We start from the raw sequence: 22,222 nt of genomic DNA, 5'->3' as shown, positions 1-22,222 counted from the left end.
AAAGGATCTTTTCCTGTTCCAGTTTTAATTAAGTTTTCCTGATTTAAATATACATTTCTTTACCTGCTGTACGGTTTCATCTTTGACAGTGATTTGGCAATTTTTCCAATTTGTTCCTAATGGGCAGCCATCATAATGATATGCCATCTTGGTAATGGGCCCAACTGGCTATTGTTCATAATAGGATTTGACTGGGCTGAACACTGTGAGATCCAGATTTATTGGCCTCGGTGCCTGTCTGTGCCCTTGACTTGAGGCCCACATTACCTGCCTCTACCGCCATCTGTATTCCTTTTTTTGCTTATTAGACTAAGCAGAAAGTAATTATTTTTCAGTCATTCCATTCACTAGGCAGCGGGAGGCAGACTGGAGGCAAACCACTTGTGCAGACTAATCGGCTCACAGCAGAGGTGGCCCCTGCTACAAACAAGTGCTTGTGCATGTCCTGGATGCAACTTGCCAATACTACATGAATTTCATGAGGCAAAGCTCCAGCAAGTCATTTTTAATAGGCATCTTTAAAATTCCCTTTTGTTCATTTGCACTCTCACTTCCTCAATGAATCCTTCTTTTACCCGACTATTTCTCCCTCTTACTGTTTCTTTATCCTTTGCTTCCAAGTCAGCATTCAGTTTCTTGGCTCCTACTTTTCCTCTCCCTGTTGCCCACACCCTTGTATTTGCCTCTCCCCTTTCAATCATACTCTTTCTCCACTTTTCCTCTTGCTTGTATTTGTCCTGAACCCCTGACTAATTTCTGCTTCCTTCATTCCTCCTCCTGTTCCCTCCCTGTTCCCTGTAATAGCCTTTCGTCTCTATTGGCTCCATCTGCCGTGACCATGAAGGGCACAATGCCGGCTGCTCAGCCCAAAACTCAGAGCTGCCACTCTGGCCAGTGGACTGAACACCCTGGCATATGTGTTGTTCTGGAAAACGGCACTACACGACTGTGACGCACAGATACAGCCAGGTGGTGGTGTCATCCATATGCATACACAGGAATCTGTGAACAAAGCACAGTCAGTTTGTGCACATAAGCACAGAGAGCCTGTGAACATCCCTGAGCAGTTCCAAAAAAGCAGGCTTGGGACAGTGACATATTCTTAAGTGTGTAGGCTGCATTATGGCATGACTTCAATGTAATGGCGTGAAAAAGTTTAAAGTCTATGACACATGATTTGTAATGCTTGATATCAAAATATAGCTATTTATGCCCTGATCCTGAGAATGTTCCCTTGTCTTTTTCACATACTTGAACATTACACTTGATAGAAAAATGTGTATTGGTGTAAGGCATGAGAACTGTTGCTGTGACCTGGGTGAGAGGGATACAATATGTAGCAAACAAATGACTCTTCATAAGGATTGAAATAACTGTACTGCAAGTTTTTCATCACCTCTAACAAGTTTATCTCATTAGGCATTTGTCATTAATAGCTGAATGCCTTTTTTTATTTTAAAAAGGCACAATTAACAGCATTCTCCATCTACTGTTGCTTAGAGGATTATGTGCAACACTAAGCTTCCTGCCAAAGCTTTGACACCACTAGTCTCTATACCACAGCAGTGGTGTTGTGTGCTGCAATTTGGAGCATACAGGATCTGGTGTGTAAAACAGTATAATTCTACCACTTCTTTGTAAAACATCTAGTGAGGATACTAAATCACGCTGTATCCTTTGCGCTCTGTGGTAGAGCTTTTTTATTCTGTAGCATGACATTGTTTGATTCTGACATGTATGGAAAGGCAGAATGAGGTTGCGATGCAGGAAAAGATACTGTGCCTTTATGAAATTTGGAGAGACAAAATGCGTGGCTTTGTTTAGCATTTGAAGCACTTTAAACTTTAAAAACAGCTATTGCCTACAGCAGTAGTATGCTGCATAAGTGTTTTCACTAATTTAAATACAACTAGAAACAACTCCTGGAATCAACAAAGCAATATTCTAAATGTTAGCAAGCTAAAATAGTTCCCATGAAGAGGCAAGGTTGCTGGGTATGACGTTAGAATTTAAATTTGGTTTTATAATGTGTGAAGATTAGGTCAAAGAAAAGTTTTCACACAACTCAATCCAGTACTGTAAAAAAAAAAAAACTTATGGTTTCCATAGGACAAGCAAGGTGCTGCTAATCAAATCCGACTGATTAACTGATTATAAGCAAGTGTGAGCCCCTCTATAAAAGCAAACATTTTAAAAATTTGCTAGTCTGGAGCATTCAGGTCTGTCTAAACACAATGCAATAATTTTGCAGGCCCCTCAAATTCACCCCAAGCCTGTGCAGAAAATATATCTCATACTTTATCTTTATCTCATAGTTTAATTAGAATAATACAGCTTGTTTGGACAGGTTGCCAAAACAGGACGACATCGGTTGGGTTTGCAAACTTGCATATGAACAAAACACAAAAGTTCTGAAACCCCTGTCCTTTGGACAGATAAGACCAAAGGGGAGATTTTAAGCCAAAATGCAAAGTGCCATTTTTGGAGAAAACCTAACACAGCATATCAACATAAATGTAGGACCGAGAGGGTATTGATTTGTGTTTGTTCTACAGCCACAGAACCACAAGACAACACCTTGCAGTCACAGAGTCAATTATGAGCCATACCAGAGCATTCTGGAGAAAAAGCTGTGCCAGGACCTTAAAAGAAGCTGTCTATATAAACTGAAGCATTGTTGTATAGATAAATGTGCCAAAACTCCTCTAAAATTACTACTTCAACTCATTCCTCCGAAAGGTGATTCTAGAATCTGCTGAATCACGAGGTGCGCTTTGAAAAAGCAAGTTTTCACAGGGCCATATATAGTCCTGTGAAAACTTTCTTTTTTACATAACTTTAGCTACATTTCAAGTTCATGAGGGTAGAGGGAACTTTCATCTTCTGACTTCTTTCCTTACCTGTAACTTTGTAACTCTGTTTCTAAAAGAAATTCGGTGTGAGTGCTACAAGTTCGCTGAAACAGAGAGAAGGATTTGGGGAGGGGAGGGGGAGGATCTGAAAACACAAAATTTGTAGTCAAAACTGTGCGTCATAGGAATCGATTGAAATCTGCTTCTTCTCTGAAAATAAAAAGCGGCACGTGAGCAGAACTGTCTATATACGGTGAAACTAAACATCTCAAAATACAGATTAAATGCATGCAAATATTTTTTGGTTTATTTTTGTTTTAAAAATGGTGTTCACAGTTAGAACAAGAGGAATCCGTGATGGCGATAAGTTGCCGTGTGCAAACAGACACTGAGACAGACAGGGAGCCAAGGGGACAGCTTGACAATGGGAGAATGTGGTGGAGACTCGTTCTGTTCTTGCTAAATGCTAGCTCATCAAATATTTCATATCATGATAAATCATTTGTCCAACAATAATTCAGAGCTTGATTGATATTTAGCCTAGTGTAACACATTTCTAAAGTCCTTACCCATTTAATTGCACACCCCCAGCTGAGCCAAACCAGCAGCAGTTACTGAGCCTTACAAGCTAAGTAAGTTGACAGCTTTTATATAATTACTTTACTACATGAAGCATAGTATTTTTACTCACAATTTCAGATATGTTATCCCAATTTTAGACGTTTTTTATCCATTACATTTAAATCTTGCATGTACAACACAGATTTGCACATGCACGTGTCTTCATTGTGGACAGTGCACTTTTTTATGTGTGTGAAAAGTGGATGAAAAGACAAGATCATGAAGGAGTTTTTTGGGGGGGAGTGGTATAGTACTGGTGGAGGTGTGTGTGTGTCAATCATTCACGATAAGAGGACTCGCGTGCGCATGTTTTTTGTCTGTGCAGTAACAATGAGAAAACCTTGAATGTGTTTTAATGGGTGTGTGTGCGTGCCATGATAACTGGCGGTTGTGTGTGTATTTCTCTTTGATGTCCCCTTTTTTCCCTCCTCCATCCACCACCTACTTCAAAGCAGAGCGCTCCAACCTCTGTTGCTAGTGGATACCCTTATACATAACTTTATACTGTCACTTACACCAGACTATTTAATTGTACTTTCAACACGGGTCTCAAATTAAAACCAGTAAAGGGAAATTGAATGCATATAAATGCATCCTATCTGCAACTGCTGCTCCTTAATAACTTAACAGTATCTCACTAATAGTAAATACACCTTATTAATATAATGTTTAACAAATTTCTTCCCTCTACTGTAAGAAAGAGACATACAGTTGATAGATGTAATCTTGAGTGTTGGTAATTCTATAATATATAATATTATATATATGATATATAATAATATATAATATATAATATATATAAATGCCTTCCTTTCACATCACCATGTCTTGAAATAATACTAGAAAGAGATGCTGAAAGAATAAAGGACTGGCAATAGGTTCAAGTGGCTCTGTCAGAATCTTGAGAAGATTAAGCCTGGCCCCGGGGACTTTTGGAATAAACATTTTATAACCACTTTTAGAAAAGGAAACACAATAGCAGCCAGAGGACAATCTGATTATTAGGATCACTATGCAAATGTGTACTTGAGCGAGGCATTCATATCCTCGCCATCTTTTTGTAGAAGAGTCTTGGAAAGTGAGAAGAACACTTCCTTTAGGGCATCTGTATCACTCAGCCAGCACGCTAATATTGGTGCCGTTACAGTAAATATCTCCCATTTCTCCCGAATACACACAAACACATAAAAACATACAATAAATATATATATCTCAGCCATGTAATACTTTGAAGAGTTGGTTATGACAACAGTACATATAGTGGGATGTGTTGTAATTGATGTCATCTGGGTGTTTGCTACTAATTTCGTACACATTACACACAAATCCCTGTGAGAAGATGAGATATGAATCACTCTAAGTTATATTTTTCCATAATGTGTGTTGGTACTTTCTATATTTTCAGCCCATGTTCTTTTTTTCTGTCCTAAAAACACTGTCATCATTGCCCCAAGACTTTGCTAGGCTGTTAGAGATGGCCTAAAGGCGAATGTGTAACAGGCTTTTATCAGTGTTGGAATTGTGAACACTTCACAGTGTTATACAGCATAGTGAATGGCAATAATGAAATTTGAAATAATCATCTTACAAAGGATTTTATTGCACTTTTCATGAAGAACTGGCTCAGTTTTGTGTCCTTGGCCCACGACAAACATATAAATATAGAAATTAAGTTAGAGAATTTAAAGCCTCGAAGATTTCTAACCTCAGTAGCACTCTGTGTGCATTTTTAGAGGACCCTACACATTAAACCACAGCAAATATAAAAGTGTTAAATATCAGTCACGGTGCTAAAATTACCACTCGTTCATAGTTTACACGGGAACCACTATAGAGGTGTTAAATTAACACTTTTAAAAGAGTTAATATTGTTATGCCATTAGTATTATCTAACAAATGCTTTGCTTGCAAAACATTGACAGATATCTAACAGAATAGATAAAAAAGAAAATAAACCAAATTAGTTCACTTATTAAATAGAGTAATATAACACCAGGTGAACATTGAGACTGCTGACCTAACTCTCTATAGAGTCAATTTCACAAAAATGTAAAGATGCTTTTAGTCTCTGTTATTTTAGGTTACACTGGGCATAGCAGTTCCTTTTTATCAGCCACACTTTTCTCTCTTAGAGCACTAAAATTCTATTCCCCCCCCCTCCAAATATGTATTAATGGTAATTTTCATCTTCAAGGTCATGTATAGTTGTGAAGATATAAAGGCTATTTTTAGGAAACCAAACATGCAAATTTACAACTGGCTTAAGTGACTGTCTTTTGCCCTTATATGCTATCAATATGTCTGTGCACCATTGTCACCAGCACAAATTCTAAGTACATTCATTGCACTTAAACCCCAAGCCTGTTTCATATGCACTATGTATCGTCACATTTAATACGTGCTTAGCACTTTGATTTCATGCTGTCAGCTGTCAGAGCACCTCAGATGAACCTGGCTGGCTCTGTCCTGATAATTCTTTGCTTGTAGAGCATCTATGTTCTTTGTCCTATTGTTTCTAGACAATAATAATAATAATGATAGAAGATAATACAAGTGAATCTGCCTAATTACAGTTTTTAGTTAATTTGTGTTAAATTATGATATTTTATGATGTGCTCATGTATGCACATGGGCACACATGTCAATAGGAACTGGGCACATTGTGTAATACAGTGATTCATGCTTTTTTTTTTTTTAGTTTTAATCACAAAGCTCCTTACAATGCAATATTTTTAAATAATTTTTTACTATTTTCAAGTTTTTAAAAAAAATTATTTTTAAACATTGAAAATATTATGTCAGACATAGATAGACATATCATTTCACATTGTTAGGGTCAGATTTATTAAATGGGACAAGACACCAAGAGCGCAATCCCCAAATGGCACTGATAAGTGTGGTTAGGTTTATGGGTGACTTACAAAAGTTGCAATGTTTTCTTAAAACATGAGCAGCCAGTTCATTTCAATATGACATGCTCAATCTGAATTTGTGTGGGTCCAACACTAGAAACAGCTCACAGCTCATTAGAGGGTGGCAAAAACTGTCCATGGTCCTGAAATTATAACCGTTTGAGTTATTTAATATTTCACTGTTCATTTAATTGATTGAAGCTTTATTAAGTTAAATGATGTTTTTCTTTAAGTTTATTGACACAAATGCATTGGTTTAAACCAATCAAACTAACTGAAAACACTGAAATGAATAATCGGCTGGTGTTAAGAATTTTCATGCCTGATGTCCATCCAAGCCATCATAATTTCTTATTTTTTGAGACTTGAGAAAGGGAATCCCAGAAATGCATCAGTCACAAAAATCTTCCCAGTTCTTACACACAATCTTTTTGCTGTTCTCTTTTTGTAAATAGTGATAGTAGTGATAATTTTTTGTTTCTTTATTAAATGCCTAACAAGGGCCATAGAGAGCTGCTGAAGCAGAAGAAAACTAAAGTGCTGATATGAAAAATGAATTGTGATTTATACTAGACATTAGTTCATAAGTGTTACATTATCTGTAGCCGTTCATGCGTTTGTGTCCATCTTAAGCTTTGAGTCTCCTTATTTTCTGTCTATATGTCATACCTTGTGAAAGGTTTATTTTAAAAAATGACAAAGAAATACTAAGGATTAAAAACAGATCATCTGACAATAACAACATAAATGATGTATCCATTGTCTTATCCATGATAAAAACCAATGGAGAAGATTATTTAAATAAACACTTCAAGCATCTCACATGCGCGCATACATACATAGGACAGATGCAGTAACACATTAACACTGGATTTGTCAGGAAATTAACTCCAATTACTTTTTCATCCTTTTGTTGCCCTGGTCCCAACAATTTTTTTTTTTTTTTTTTTTTGAGATGTGTCTAATTCCATCAAATTCAAACTGAGCTAACATTTTTCTTATGAAAAAACCTTATGAGATTTGCACATGACTAGTCATTCTATTTTATTTACATTTTACACAATTTCCCAACTTTTTGGACCTTTATGGGTCGTATAATTTACGTATAATTTATTCCTGTGCTTCCTCTTCCTTGGTCTGAATTGCCATGTTATTTGTTGGGTCTATACTTAAAACATACACTTGAGAATTGTATTTGTCAGACTACAACAAGCTGTAGTGGATTACTGATTTGGTCTTCTTATTTGTGACCGATTAGTGCTGCTCTTGACTGGGTTCTAAATTAGTAAAATTAACTGGCTTTTATAAAAATTTTGCACTGTTAATAGAATACCCACAAAACTTTCCACACCCACTGGTGGTGCCTCATGGTATGCTGCCTTATGGTATGCTGCCTTGCTCAGGAAATTTGTACCTTAAAGTGGAAGAAGAGCTCAACTACCACCATTATAATAAGGTGCGAACTGCTTACTTAATCTAATAATTCAAGAAGGCCATGGCCTCATCCTCCAACTAGCAGGCTCAGTGAACAGTGAGTATGTAATTACATACTGATATCTACTAGAGTGATGTAAAATGGCTACAAATATTCAATAACCTGCATACATTAAAACAAGTAAATAATAAATCCCAGTAAAATAGACGAGACCTGTAAATACAAAGGGAAACAAACTGTACTATCTAATCTGTTGAGCGTTACCTTCTTCAACACAGATCTGCTTTCTGTTTTCATATCTACAAAAAGTTACATCTTGCTTCTATACATCATATTATTTATGTAATCTACTTAATGTTAGAAACTAAATGTCTGTTTTTAGTGGATCTTAATTAGTTATTGGTATAGTTATTTATCTTTATTATACTACAGTAACTTATGCAAATGCTATTGATAATTATATTGATGTTCATCAAACATAGATGACAACTTGTCATCGTGTTCTCCTTCTTCCCTCTCTTCACTCTGGCCTGGCTTTCAACTGGTCTAGAGGGAGACTGGAGTGCTCTTTGGTGGCGCCTCATTTCCATTTTGATTTCTCTTTGCCTTTGTAGTGGTTCATCATCTTCCATCTCAAGGCCTCACAACCCCTCGTCTCTCTTCTCTCTTGACTCTGGCTTTCATCTCTCCCCTCCTTCATCCTGTCCTCCCGGCTTGTTTATCTATTGACTTGTTTGTACAGATGACCACCGACCTATTAACCGCACCAGACCATGCCTTGTCTCATCTAGATGAAGGGTAAAGAACATGGCTCACATGTCTATAAGGACTGACAAGCATAAGAAGTTTCTTGCCACTGTATATCATATCTGAAGAGTGACATTATGTATGGTGGCTCGCCTGTCTGGGATTGTAGAGTGATGGGAATGCAGATGTGGGCGCTGTTTTAGCATATATATATATATATGAAAGGAACTGAAGGAGAGAGAAACGCCCATGAGAATATTCTGAACTCATCTGTTAATGTTATCTAAATCTTCCAAATATGTCAGACTTGTATGAACACTAAATAAAACTGAGACAAATAGAAAAAATTGCATTTCTAATACAGAGTCAGGCAGAGTAAGGAGCTATGACAACCAATGGGGGAAAAAAACCTAAGGAGTTAGAACAAGACAACAGAGAGGATGAGAGGAAAAGTGAAAGCATCGGTATACACTATAGGGAATAACAGCATCAGATAGACAGGGGTAGGACGAAGCATCCCGACAGACCTCAGTTGCTCCTCTTCGTGCAAAATACAATTCTGTCCTTTAAAGACAAAAATTCTCAGTGGGCTTACAGAGTTGTCACACATCAGGTATCACTCAGTGTGGCTGCAATGGAGAGTTGATTGATCGGATCTGAGCATCTTGTTAAGATTCTGTTCGCATAGCCTTTATAATTAAGGGGCAGTTTGATAGAGAATAAAGCTATTACAGTGGGCTTGAAGGAAATTCCATGGAGATAAATCCCAAAATCTCATGGGAAAGGTGTAACGAAATGCACACTAACACATATCATTTTTGGAAGTTGTGCTGTCTTACTGTATAAGGGGGAAGGCAAATATTTCACAAAATAGGTCGAGCTTGTGATCTTTTATTTGTTTTTTGACGACAACTAAGTCACTAATTATCTTTTGTGGGCTTTTTATTTTATCTGTAAACATTCGGTGATTTATTTATTCAAACTCAAGTGTCTTTTCAGCAGGTACTTCAGCGTTTTATCACTATGGCTATTAACTCACCGTTAAAAAGCAAAACAACATTCAACAGTTTTATTTCAAGCATTTCTTGAACAAGAACTCCACCTGATGTGGGCTCTTGTTTGTGATTAAAGATGAGTTTGGCCTTTGTAGTAGTGCCATGCAATACTTCAGATTTTGGTATTAGTCCAATGCCAAGTAAATACAGGTTCAGTATTGTAGATATCTACGGATACTTTTACCCTGTAAAGACAGTTTATGTAGGAAAAACCTGATTTGTGAGATGGATCATCATCAATTTGCAAATTTTGAACATGTTTTAAAAACCACAACGTCACTGATTTTTACTTTCCACAATAATTACCTAACACAGCATATATTTTGAAAGTCGGTCTTTTTCTGAGACCTGGAATCTAAATGCTCCTGTCTTTTTTTAAGTTAATCTTTGAGCTATAATTCTTGTTCATAAAAAAATAAATTAAATAAATAAATTAAATAAATAAATAAATAATACAATTCAGTGGACTACTTACTGAACTTAGAGCACAGAAATAAAGTATCGATCCAATACCAATAACAACATTGATGCAACACTGATCACTACCAGTTTATTTCTGTTTGACTTGCTCACAGCTGTAACATTATACTGGCATCAGCCAATATAGCTACATAAGCTTAAGGTAGCAACCGTTTATAGAACAATCTTCTGCAGTGATTCTTCACTGTCTACAGTGTTTCAGGATCGATGTTAAGTGTAACTTGTTCCAAGTAACTCACCATACTCCATTTCTAGTAGTGCAAAAATCAAAAATACTGTACACATTAATGTGCTATAATCATATTCTGGTTATAATTAAAGTTCTTGCATTATCTGCATCATTTCTGGATGGAAAATAAATGAACATCAAACGTGTCTTTATCCTTCTGCTACTGTGCTACAATCAGCTGATTTCAGTTTGTGTGAAGGGTGGAAAGATAGTCATATGGACATTGCTTTTGTTTCTATTGCACAAAAAGGACAAGAGCTTGATGGTAAAGTGCAAACTGTGTCCAGAAAACATCTCTTTGAAAACATGTGCTTAGACGGCATGCTAACACAAAGCTAGCAGGTGACATTAAAGCTGGGTGAATGCTGACCACACCACGCAGAGCCTGATCATCAGCAGATAACTAAGGCCATCAAGCTAGTAGGATTGTACGTTTCTAATGAACTGGACCTTATATAATGCTTTTCTGTTTCACTTGAGCAGTCAAAACACTTTATACAACATACCTCATGTCTCATTTACACGAGCACTTTTTTTCTGTCTATGTGCTTTCTATCTATTATTCACACACATTCACACTGCAAGTAGCTAGTGATTGAACTACCAATCCTCTGATTAGTAGATGACCTGCTGTACCTCCTGCGCTACAGCCACCCTAATTGCCATTACAGTAGAATACTGGGGATCATCATGGGGTTGTGGGCTTGGGGGTGGTAATCTGGTAAGTAATCTGCCTGATATGCCAAAATATGTTTAGTGGTAAAAAAAAAAAAAAAACAAAAAGGTTGAGGATGTTCAGAGGTATGTTATTTAAAGAAAGTTTATTTTTACCATTTTCAGACATCTTTATTTATTGATGTAATTAATGCATCAACTATGCCCCATGCTACAGCGTGTAGTCTACTGCAAATCAGAACTGTTTCACCCTGTCTTTCACATGAATTTTGAGTGGTCATTATTACGCTGTTTATTGGTATGTCTGGAAATGAGATTAGAAAGGTTAGAAGAAAGTTGAAAAATCATGGCAGCATAAATCATGCAAACGGCTCAAAAAGTTTTTGACGTCTACTTTGTTTTAACTATCTCTACTGTAAGTTTTTAAAGCCATTAACCACACTCGTAAGTGATAACACATAACTGCTGAAATCACCCTTCAATAAATGATTTCATTTTGTTCTGTGAAATATAATTGAGGATGAAATGTGCAGCCCAAAACACTATAGAGCTCACTGAAGCGAACAAGATAGGATGACAATGAACTCTGAGCATTAGTCACATGTGTCCTAGAGATGAAGCACTGTACGTTTGAGAGTATCTATACCATTTTCAAACCTAAAGAGTCAGGGAATGAAGACAGAATTGAAACTGTCCTACCTGCCATTTACTGTCATTTACGGCAGACTTGGATAGACGAGAGGACGGCAAATGACCTGGAAAAGAATATGTTAGTGCCGCGGTCCTGGAGGTTCTTTGACAATGGATAAGGAAACATTAGCTACTATGGTGATACATCTTTAATGGCACTTTATGGCCCCTGTCTTCAGCTAAAACAACTGAACTGTTCTAGCAGAAACTCGGTAATATACCAAAAAAAATCAGATGAGCCATGTTCAGTGTGTCTGCATGTGTGGTGAAAAGGGAGAAGAAGAGTAAGTAAGAGGGAAAACAGCTTAGCAAAAGTGAAAAATGATTTGGAATACAGATCAACTTGATTAAAAAGTTGTTTCGATTGCAGGAGAATGGCATTATGGAGCCATCCATAACTGAAGAACACTAACAGATTGCTTGGCTTCCAGCTCATGCAATTGTTCCAAGGCTTGGAAGGAAAAAAAAAACATGGAAGTAGCATCCAAGTAATGACATAAATAGGATTCAGAATACGACATGTACTATGAATTAATGAACAAATGGTCTTTCACAGTCTCCTCTGTTGGTTTGTTTCCAAGCTTGACGCTGAATAAACTAACATTAAATAAACTCTTCTAACACACCACTATTGCTTCATCAACTGGCCAAGTGAGAGTCTGAAGGTAAACTTTGGCTCAAATGACTCAAACAATCAAATGAGGGAAAGTGTAGAAAGTCATGTGCCGTAGAGGTTGTAAATCCCCCTCAACTAAATGTGTGAAATAAATGATCTATTGCATTAGCAATGTGTTCTACCCTATGTTTTGGATCTACTCATATGCCTTTGTGTATTTCTTTAGTTCTAAGTTAGTATCATCTCTGTTAGTCTTTCTGTTACCAAGCTTCACCTCCCGTTCACTGGGAATAAACTTCTCAAAAGAATTGGAATTATTATTATTTTCATGATTGCTTGTTTAAAAAAATAGTTTGTTGCTCTGCGTTCATCTCAGCCAATCCAGATATATGAACTTCATTGTGAAATGCGATTTTATTTCCTGTTAGAAACAAATACATTAAATAATAATCAGGTCTGAGAGAATAATAATCTGAAATTACTTTTCTCTACCGCCCACACCCCATATTTCACTGTGGTCTTTTTTGCCTTAAAGCAATGTTATTTTGTTGTTGTTGTTGTTATTTTGTTTTTGTTGTGAACTACAAACTCTGACTTTCATTACATTTTTCTGCAAACTGTCAATATGTTAACCTAAGCTAATGGCAAAGCTTTATTGATGCACTTAGAACTACATTTTCTTTTAATTTCAGGCACTTCATTTGCAAATGTTGGGTAAAAGCACATTAGTGCATACACAAAAATAAATTGGTTGTAACCATTTTCGTAACCATGTTTTTCACACATCCTATAATTGGTCCAAAGCAGAAACAAACTGATTTTTTTTTGTATACACACCTCAAGCCTTATTCTGACTCCAGCTTATGTTCAAAGTGGGACAGTTGCATCAGTAAATCTTCTTCTCCGAGGAGGTCGAAAGGTGGAAGGAATCAATGCCACTGAATCATCCTAGAGCATGAGCGAGAAGGAGGGGTGAAATGGAGAGATAGAACAGGGGTCGGGTGATAGTAGACTTAGAGAGGAGGGTAGCTGGGTCACCATTAACCAACAGGACAAAAAGGCCGCTGGGACCTTCGATTATCCCCAGGATCAGTCAACAGTGATTCGATGAAGCTCTCTGAGGGTGTGACAGTGAGTGGTGTTTGTAGGGCAAAAGTAAGGGATGCTAGGGAATGTCTGTCTGTATTGAGGATGAAGCTGAGAAAAAAAATACAAAAAAGAGAAGGTGACAAGAAGAAAACACTCCTTTAGCAATAGTGGGAAAAAAACCCAATCACTGGCATGAAAATATTTCTTACATTTCTTTTAGGATACAGAAAAAGACAAAGGCTGACAACAAATACAGATAAGTACTCACACTACAAGCTGCAAATATAAAGATAAGTAAGGTCAAAAGTTCAGGTGGTGATAGACATGCTGTAATAAAGCTGCAATAAAGCTATTGTTAAATATTTAATTATTGTATAAACTCTTCTAAAGCACTTTTTCTTTGCCAAAGACAAAGAAAAAGTGTGTGCATTCAATCACTCAAGGGAAAGAGGATCCAAGTGTATGAAGTAAGAGATGGATAACACTGGACCCTTTTGCCCTGTTCCTTTGTAAACTGAGTAGGATGAAGTCTGTAACCCACTGACATTTTCACATAAGAGTGTGGAGTGTGGTGAGAGAATTAAAAAAAGAAATACATTTTGGCACCGAGACAGACTTGTCACTGGTCCCTTACAGACCAGTAAACACAACATACACTGTGTGATTATCCTTAAGTTTGTAAATTTGTTTGATTTGGGCAATAGGGAGTCTCTTTCTCTGTGAAATAGTGATTGAAAAAGTGCAAGACAAAAATGATCAGAATATTTCTGATGATGCTTTCAGGGGTTCAATACATGAGGCTGCACTGGAATGAAATGTAGCGCCACAGATTAGCGTACCCCAAAAAAAGCCTTTCATCTCGACTTGCTAAGGGCCCGGGGCTAGCTCCAGCCATTTTGGTGCCCACCCACACAGGTAAATGGATATATAGTCTAATATCACAGGTTTTTTCAGCAAAATAGTTATTTTTAGTCATTTAAATAAATTACCCCTTATATGTCCAGAAGGAAAAGTGCCATGGTTTATTTGAGAGAAGAAAACTGTTTACCTACTGTAGAAAAGCCTGTGTTAGGGTGAACTACATTACCCAGCAGCCTCTGGGCAGTGGTGGGATTCATGGGATTTCGGAGCTGGATGGTGTTCGTTCGTTCCTGGGCTGGCGATTGAGGAGAGAGCTGCGGGGAAGGGAAGCAAATAGCCCATCCTGTATTTGTTGGGGATGGTGTGCGTCAATTAAAAGTGAGTTAATGTTCCATGCTCAAGAAGTTTACCCTGCTACTTGTGTGTATTGGGTTTAGTGGCCGTTAGCATATGTGCTAGTTAGCGATAGCTATTACAGCCCAGTTATTTGATTGTTTTGGGCTTGTTCTTGCTCTGTTTGGTCCACCTGCCAATTGATGTGAATTTGTACACTGTAACAGCGCTGCATTACGTAGTGGTTAAGTAGGGGGCTGACTGTTTACTAGGTGCATCATCATAAGTGGGTCATCTCTTGTGTTGGAGTGCCCTCTTGTGGCGCCTTTTGGGTAGTGCCTCAGTAAATGTGAAACCGTAAGTGATATCAAACTGATTTGTGGTGGAGGGATTTGTTACCAGTTTTCTTAATCTTTGATCCGTATTCATGCCTGTTCTATTATTGTTCTGTTTCCTATGCCCTGTTCTTAATCATAGAAACCACACCATATCACCCCTCCACATCCTCCTACTGTATGCCATACCTTCCTGTACCATCCATCTGACCGCCAATAAACTCCACCTGTGGTAATCTAATCCCTGGATGTCAGCCTCTCCTTCTGACCGAAGATAGTTACTATTGCAGCACACCCCAGCATTAAACTGACGTACACCATTCTGTACAAAGTGGTCCTTCGAGCCGGATGTGCTGCACCTGCATGACATGGCTGCCTCCAGAGATCAGGATGATGCACAAAGTCCCCGTCCTAGCAGGAGCCATCGAATCCCTGGACATCTGGAGGACTATGAGTTGTCCTACCGTACCCGTGGGCCAAGGCTGTCACCCAATCTAACAGAGGAGGTTATGATGGCACCGTCAAACTCCCACTACACAAGGAGGCCGGATGTGGAAGAGATAAGATGGCGAAGAATGGAGGATTGTCTGATTAATATCCAGCATCAGATGCGATCTCTGCAAGTGACTGTAGCAGAGTCCCGTGACCTTAACAAACGGGTGCAGCGACTAGAGCAGCTCACCCCTCCAGTGCCAAAGGGGCCATTAATGGAGGTGGAACCAATGGCTTCAGCTGTCTCTACACCAAATCCTACGGAGAGGGAGCCCAAATCGATTCAGGAGGGGGAGAGAATTACAGAGCCCGTCCTTGTGATGTCAGCTCCTTTAGCCCTACTCCCTGGCACTTCCACTGCACCCGTTGGGCCACCCACAGAGCTCTCTATGGAAAGATCAGCGTCTGCTCCGAGATTCACTTCACCATGTCCTGACTATCTTCTCACACCAGTGCATCCAGCAACTCCTGCTCCACCTGCTGTAGCCAGCACTGCAGCTCCACCAGCAATACAGATGTCTGGGCCTCCTGTGCCATCGCAGACACCTCAACCAGACCCTCCCTTAGTGGCCCAGCCGGCCACTATGCAACCTTCTACTGCAAAGGAGGACGTCACTCGGGGTTTCCAGCCATGGATCCCCCCACTTCGCCCTCTGCCTCAACAGCCTCGATATGCTTCATTCCAACCTGTGCTAGCTGCACAGGGACTTAGACCTCCACCAGGTATGTTCCCAGCAGTAAACCACACGAGTTCAGAACCCAGTATGTTGGAAATGGTGATTGCATCCTCCTATGGCCTCCCTAAACCTAAGCTCACTGTTTTCAGTTCTGGGAAGGAGAGTGACTTTGCCTTACTGAAGAAAGGACTGGATAGTGTTCTTGGGCCTCACAAGCACTTGTCCGAGGATTACAAGTATCAGATCTTGCTAGATCACTTGAAGTTCCCAAGTGCATTCCAAGTGGCTAAACGCTACATCCATGACCCAACTCCATATACTAGTGCAATGAGGGCTCTTGAGCAGAAGTACGGCCAGCCAAGACAACTGGTACAGAGTGAACTCAGCGCCATCCTGTGCACACCACACATAAAACCAGGTGACTCACAAGCCTTTGAAGCTTTCTCCCTGTCAGTTGCCAGTCTAGTGGGGATGCTTACCACGATGGACGGGGTGGCAGAGAGTGAACTCCACTGTGGATCCCACGTAGACCGATTACTCACCAAACTCCCTCTGAGTTATCGGGATAACTTTGCAGAGTACTGCCTTAACCGAGGGATCCTGCGGCCCGGATCAAATCGCACTTATACCCTCTATGATCTAGCCGAGTGGTTGGAGCGCAAGACCCAAGCAATGCAGGTCTCCCGACGGGCCACGGAGCTGTATGCCTCAGAGAAGCCCTGGTTGGAGGGGAAAGTCAGTAGGCACTTGGAAACAAAACCCAAACCCAAGTTGGCCTCTGTGTATTATGGACCTGAAACCACGGCCACCAAACCACCTGCTTTGGCCCATCCAGGTCCGAAGAATGTTGCAATGCAGAAGAAAAGAGAACGTTTCAAGCCTTACTGCCCTTTCTGTGAAGGGACAGAGCATTACTTGAGTGGATGTAATGAGTTCTCCCGGCTGGATGTGGCTGCGGTTGTGGACTGGATCAGAGACAAGAATAAATGTTGGAGGTGTGGCAGGAACCATTCTGCTGACAACTGCACGCTCAAGAAACCCTGCAGCACCTGTGGTGAGCAACACCTCCTTGTATTACATGGCCTTGCCAAGGCTAAAGAGCAGAACCCCAGTATCCTGACCATGTGCACAGCATCCAGTGTCATCTATGTTGACCATTCCAGTCACTCTGGGAGAGTGATGTTGAAGGTGGTAAGAGTTCAACTCCACAATGGGAAAAAAACCATGGACACCTATGCTGTGCTGGATGATGGTTCAGAGAGAACCATAATATTGCCTGCTGCTGTAAAGTTCCTCGGCCTAGCCCCAACAGACGAGACTCTGGCCCTCCGAACCATCAGGCAGGATGTCCTGCAGCTGCATGGGGGAAGCCTATCATTGGAGGTGTCCACTAAAGCTAAGCCGAAGGTGAGGCATCAAATACTAAATGCATTCACAGCAGAACAACTGGCTCTGGCAGAGCAATCTTGCCCGGTGGAAACACTCAAAAGGAAGTACAGTCACCTGCAACGACTTCCCCTCACAGGTTTCAGCAAGGTGAAACCTATGATCCTGATTGGATCAGATCACCCGCACCTTATCACTCCGGTATGCCCAGTGATTCGTGGACCACCTGGAGGGCCAGTAGCAGTCTGCACGGAGCTGGGGTGGGCGCTGCAGGGACCTGCCAAGAGTCTTCCACATCCAGCGGCTGGACAGGCATGCTTGCACTCATCATTCATCCCACAGACATCAGAGCTCTCCAAGGATGTTGAGAGGCTATGGCAGCTTGACGTCCTCCCTTTTAGGAATGAAAAGGAGGTTACCAGGTCCAAGGAGGACCAGCAGGCAATCGACATTCTTGAATCCAGGACAGTCCGAGTACAGGTAGAGGGAGTCCACCGATATGCTACTCCCTTGCTGCGCCGCGCAGGGTTTCCTCAGGTGAAGGCACCTGAAGGGGCTGTCATGGCTCTTCTGAGAGCCAATGAGCGTCGGCTACGCAAGGACCCCAGCAGAGCACAGACATACAACGAAGAGATCAAAAAGCTGGAGAAGGCAGGCTATGTGGTAAAGCTGACTCCGGAGGAGGTGCATGGTTCCACTGAATCCTGGTACATTCCACACCATCTTGTGCATCACAACAACAAAGCCCGCCTAGTCTTCAACTGCTCCTTCCTGTACCAGCAAACTGCCCTTAATGACCTCCTGCTGCCAGGCCCCACGCTTAGCCCCTCACTCCTTGGTGTGTTAATCCGATTCCGCCAGCATGCTGTGGCCATAAGCGGTGACATAAAGGCCATGTTTCATCAGGTGCGCCTGCTTCCCGAAGATCAGCCTCTACTTCGCTTTCTGTGGAGGGATGGACAGCAGGAGCGCCCACCTGATGTGTATGAATGGCGAGTGTTACCATTTGGTACAACCTGCAGCCCCTGCTGTGCCACTTACGCTTTACAGCGGCATGTGCGAGACCACCGTGAGGGGAATGAGGAGGTGTATGAGTCTGTCCATACAGCTTTTATGTCGACAATTGTCTGCAGTCTCTTCCGACTCCCTGCCAGGCTAAACAGCTACTGGACCAAATGAGACAGCTACTGGCCAGGGGAGGATTTGAGATACGGCAGTGGGCTAGTAATGTGCCAGAGGTGGTGTCCCACCTGCCTACTGCGGCCCGTTCTGACAGCTGTGAGCTCTGGCTGACCTTTAACCAAGCTGATCCACAAGAGTCGATGCTTGGGTTACGTTGGCATTGCCCCACCGATACCTTGGGGTACAAGCATCGCCCAGTCTCCTACGCAACACCAACTCTTCGCAATGTGTACAAGGTGCTTGCCAGCCAGTATGACCCTCTAGGGTTTATCATTCCCTATACCACTAGAGGGAAGATTCTTGTACAATCGATGTGGCAGAAGGAGATGGGCTGGGATGAACCTATCACTGGTGTCCTTCGTGCCACCTGGGCAGAATGGGAAAAGGAGCTGCCGTACCTGCAGAACATTACCTTACCGAGGTGTTATGTGCCACCTGCTACAGACTCTCCGAGTTGCACGTTTGAGCTGCACGTGTTCTGTGATGCCTCCGAGAAAGCGTATGGATCGGTAGCTTATCTGAGGACCACAGATTGCCACGGACATGCCAGCACTTCATTCCTGTTGGCCAGATCCCGAGTCGCTCCTCAGAAGGGATTGTCCATGCCTCGGCTCGAGCTCAGTGCTGCTCTCACTGGCGCGCAGCTTGCCAAGACTCTCCAAACTGAACTTACCATACCCCTGCAGAATACCATCTTGTGGACTGACTCTACTACCGTGCTGAGTTGGTTGCAGTCAGATTCCTGCCGGTACAACGTCTTTGTCGGGACTCGAATTGCTGAAATCCAGGAGCTCACCAGTTCTCATCAGTGGAGGTATGTCACGTCAGCAGAAAACCCGGCTGATGACATCACCAGGGGGAAGGAACTCTGTAGTCTTTCGGCAGACAGCCGTTGGGCTCAGGGCCCCGAGTTCTTGCAACAAAGTTCGGCACACTGGCCCTCCCAACCTACTGGTAGGGCTGAGACTACAGATGAGCTGCGCAAGGGGATGTTATGTGGGCTGGTCACAGTGGCCCAGACTCCTACTCCAGACCCTGGAAACTTCACATCTTGGGAGGAGCTTGTGGAAGCTACTTACTATGCGCGCCACGGGGCGGCTTCTCCTCCAATGACCGCCATTGATCGTGTGGAGGCCGAGATAGCCATTTTGAAGTCAGCTCAGTGTGACAGTTTTCCGGAGGAGGTGGTAGCTCTGATGAAGGGACGGACTCTGGCCCTGAATAGTCGACTTTGTTCGCTCTGCCCTGAGTATGATCAGGTTACTGGCCTGATAAGGGTTGGAGGACGCCTGAGACGTGCCGAAGGTCTGGACTCAGACACCATACACCCTATTGTGCTACCTCCCGAACACCCGGTAACTAAGCTCCTTGTCCAACACTTTGACACGATTCTGTTGCACCCTGGTCCAGAGCGCGTCTTTGCAGAGATACGGCGCGCTTATTGGATCATTAGAGGGCGACAAGTAATCCGGAGACATCAAAGACAATGTGCAGAGTGCCAGAAATGGCGGGGGAGGCCTGCTTCCACCAAAATGGCTGATTTGCCGGCAGCGAGACTCCGGATCCACAAACCTGCTTTCTGGTCAACGGGAGTTGATTGCTTCGGTCCCTACACCATCAAGATAGGCCGGAGGCATGAGAAGCGCTGGGGCATAATCTTTAAGTGCCTAACCACCCGATGTGTACACCTGGATTTGCTGCCAAGCCTGGACTCAGACGCTTTCCTCATGGCTGTGCGAAGATTTGTCTCTCGACGGGGTACCCCATTCGAGATATGGTCAGATCAGGGCACTAATTTCCGAGGGGGTGCTCGAGAGTTACAGGAAGCTTTCTCTATGATGACGCCCATTCTTCAGGCACAGCTAGCAAAGCAGAGGATAACCTTTCATTGTAATCCACCGCATGCCCCCCACTTTGGGGGAGCATGGGAACGGGAGATAAGGTCGGTTAAGGGGGCACTCCAGGTCATCCTGAAGAATCAGATTGTGACGGAAGAAGTCCTCTGCACGGCTCTCCTTGAAGTAGAAGGGATCCTTAATGCGAAACCTCTTGGTTACGCATCCTCGGATATTGCTGATCCTGACCCCATTACACCAAATCTCCTGCTTATGGGGCGGCGGGACGCTTCACTGCCGCAGGTGATTTACGGACCAGGGCATTTTATCACCAGTCGAAGATGGAAACAAAGCCAGGTAATTGCTGACCACTTCTGGAGCCAGTTCATTCGGAGGTACCTCCCAGGTCTTCAGCTCAGACAGAAATGGCGTGATCTGACACCCGACCTCGCTGTAGGTCAGGTTGTCATGATCGTGGACTCGCAACTGCCCCGGGCCATGTGGCCAGTTGGGAAGATTTCAAAGGTGTTTCCCGGAGCAGATGGTGTAGTGCGTTCGGCGGAGGTGCAAGTAAAGGATCATACTTACATACGACCAGTTGTTAAGTTGGTCACCCTGCCTCAGATGCCAGAGGAAGAGACCTCCGCATAGTACAACACAGACTTTTTGTAATGATGTGTATTTGTTGCACAAATACAGGGGCGGCTGTAGAAAAGCCTGTGTTAGGGTGAACTACATTACCCAGCAGCCTCTGGGCAGTGGTGGGATTCATGGGATTTCGGAGCTGGATGGTGTTCGTTCGTTCCTGGGCTGGCGATTGAGGAGAGAGCTGCGGGGAAGGGAAGCAAATAGCCCATCCTGTATTTGTTGGGGATGGTGTGCGTCAATTAAAAGTGAGTTAATGTTCCATGCTCAAGAAGTTTACCCTGCTACTTGTGTGTATTGGGTTTAGTGGCCGTTAGCATATGTGCTAGTTAGCGATAGCTATTACAGCCCAGTTATTTGATTGTTTTGGGCTTGTTCTTGCTCTGTTTGGTCCACCTGCCAATTGATGTGAATTTGTACACTGTAACAGCGCTGCATTACGTAGTGGTTAAGTAGGGGGCTGACTGTTTACTAGGTGCATCATCATAAGTGGGTCATCTCTTGTGTTGGAGTGCCCTCTTGTGGCGCCTTTTGGGTAGTGCCTCAGTAAATGTGAAACCGTAAGTGATATCAAACTGATTTGTGGTGGAGGGATTTGTTACCAGTTTTCTTAATCTTTGATCCGTATTCATGCCTGTTCTATTATTGTTCTGTTTCCTATGCCCTGTTCTTAATCATAGAAACCACACCATATCACCCCTCCACATCCTCCTACTGTATGCCATACCTTCCTGTACCATCCATCTGACCGCCAATAAACTCCACCTGTGGTAATCTAATCCCTGGATGTCAGCCTCTCCTTCTGACCGAAGATAGTTACTATTGCAGCACACCCCAGCATTAAACTGACGTACACCATTCTGTACACCTACAATGCATTAAGCCTACATCCAACAATAATACACTAAACGTCTGAATTACTGGTTGCTTGTGTTACTTTATTAGCTTATACTTTATTTTAAAACATATAAAATACAGTATAGGACCAAGACTTTCTTGTCATTTTTTAACCTGTTAAAGCCTGAACAATGAAATAATTGCCAGAAGATTCTAATGTTCTTTATTTATTGCTTAC

At 41.9% G+C, this 22,222-nt stretch overlaps 2 protein-coding genes across 2 annotated transcripts; both read left to right on the top strand.

Annotated features, from left to right (window-relative positions):
• The first annotated feature begins 14,510 nt into the window (after positions 1-14,510).
• Positions 14,511-18,664, top strand: LOC112842357 (uncharacterized). The gene is made up of 2 exons (XM_025898651.1): positions 14,511-14,640; positions 15,073-18,664. Exon 2 carries the CDS (start codon positions 15,299-15,301, stop codon positions 18,662-18,664), a length of 3,366 nt encoding a protein of 1,121 aa, XP_025754436.1. The 5' UTR covers positions 14,511-14,640; positions 15,073-15,298.
• Positions 18,661-21,926, top strand: LOC109194715 (uncharacterized). The gene is made up of 2 exons (XM_025898650.1): positions 18,661-20,859; positions 21,828-21,926. The coding sequence occupies exons 1-2, from the start codon at positions 18,661-18,663 to the stop codon at positions 21,903-21,905; spliced, it is 2,277 nt and encodes a 758-aa protein (XP_025754435.1). The 3' UTR covers positions 21,906-21,926.
• Positions 21,927-22,222: the final 296 nt, after the last annotated feature.

The sequence above is a fragment of the Oreochromis niloticus genome, linkage group LG15 (genome assembly GCF_001858045.2).
Source record: "Oreochromis niloticus isolate F11D_XX linkage group LG15, O_niloticus_UMD_NMBU, whole genome shotgun sequence".
Taxonomy (NCBI): Eukaryota; Metazoa; Chordata; class Actinopteri; order Cichliformes; family Cichlidae; genus Oreochromis; species Oreochromis niloticus.
The sequence above is the reverse complement of the archived record's forward strand: the minus strand, read 5'-3'. Positions and strand labels throughout refer to the sequence as shown.

Bases quoted from the DNA above. Each gene is read 5' to 3' on its own strand.
- LOC112842357 (XM_025898651.1), top strand. From the start codon at position 15,299: ATGGCTGCCTCCAGAGATCAGGATGATGCACAAAGTCCCCGTCCTAGC.
- LOC109194715 (XM_025898650.1), top strand. From the start codon at position 18,661: ATGAGACAGCTACTGGCCAGGGGAGGATTTGAGATACGGCAGTGGGCT. The intron at 20,860-21,827 runs GTAATTGCTGAC...TCTTAATCATAG, and splicing joins GAAGATGGAAACAAAGCCAG to AAACCACACCATATCACCCC.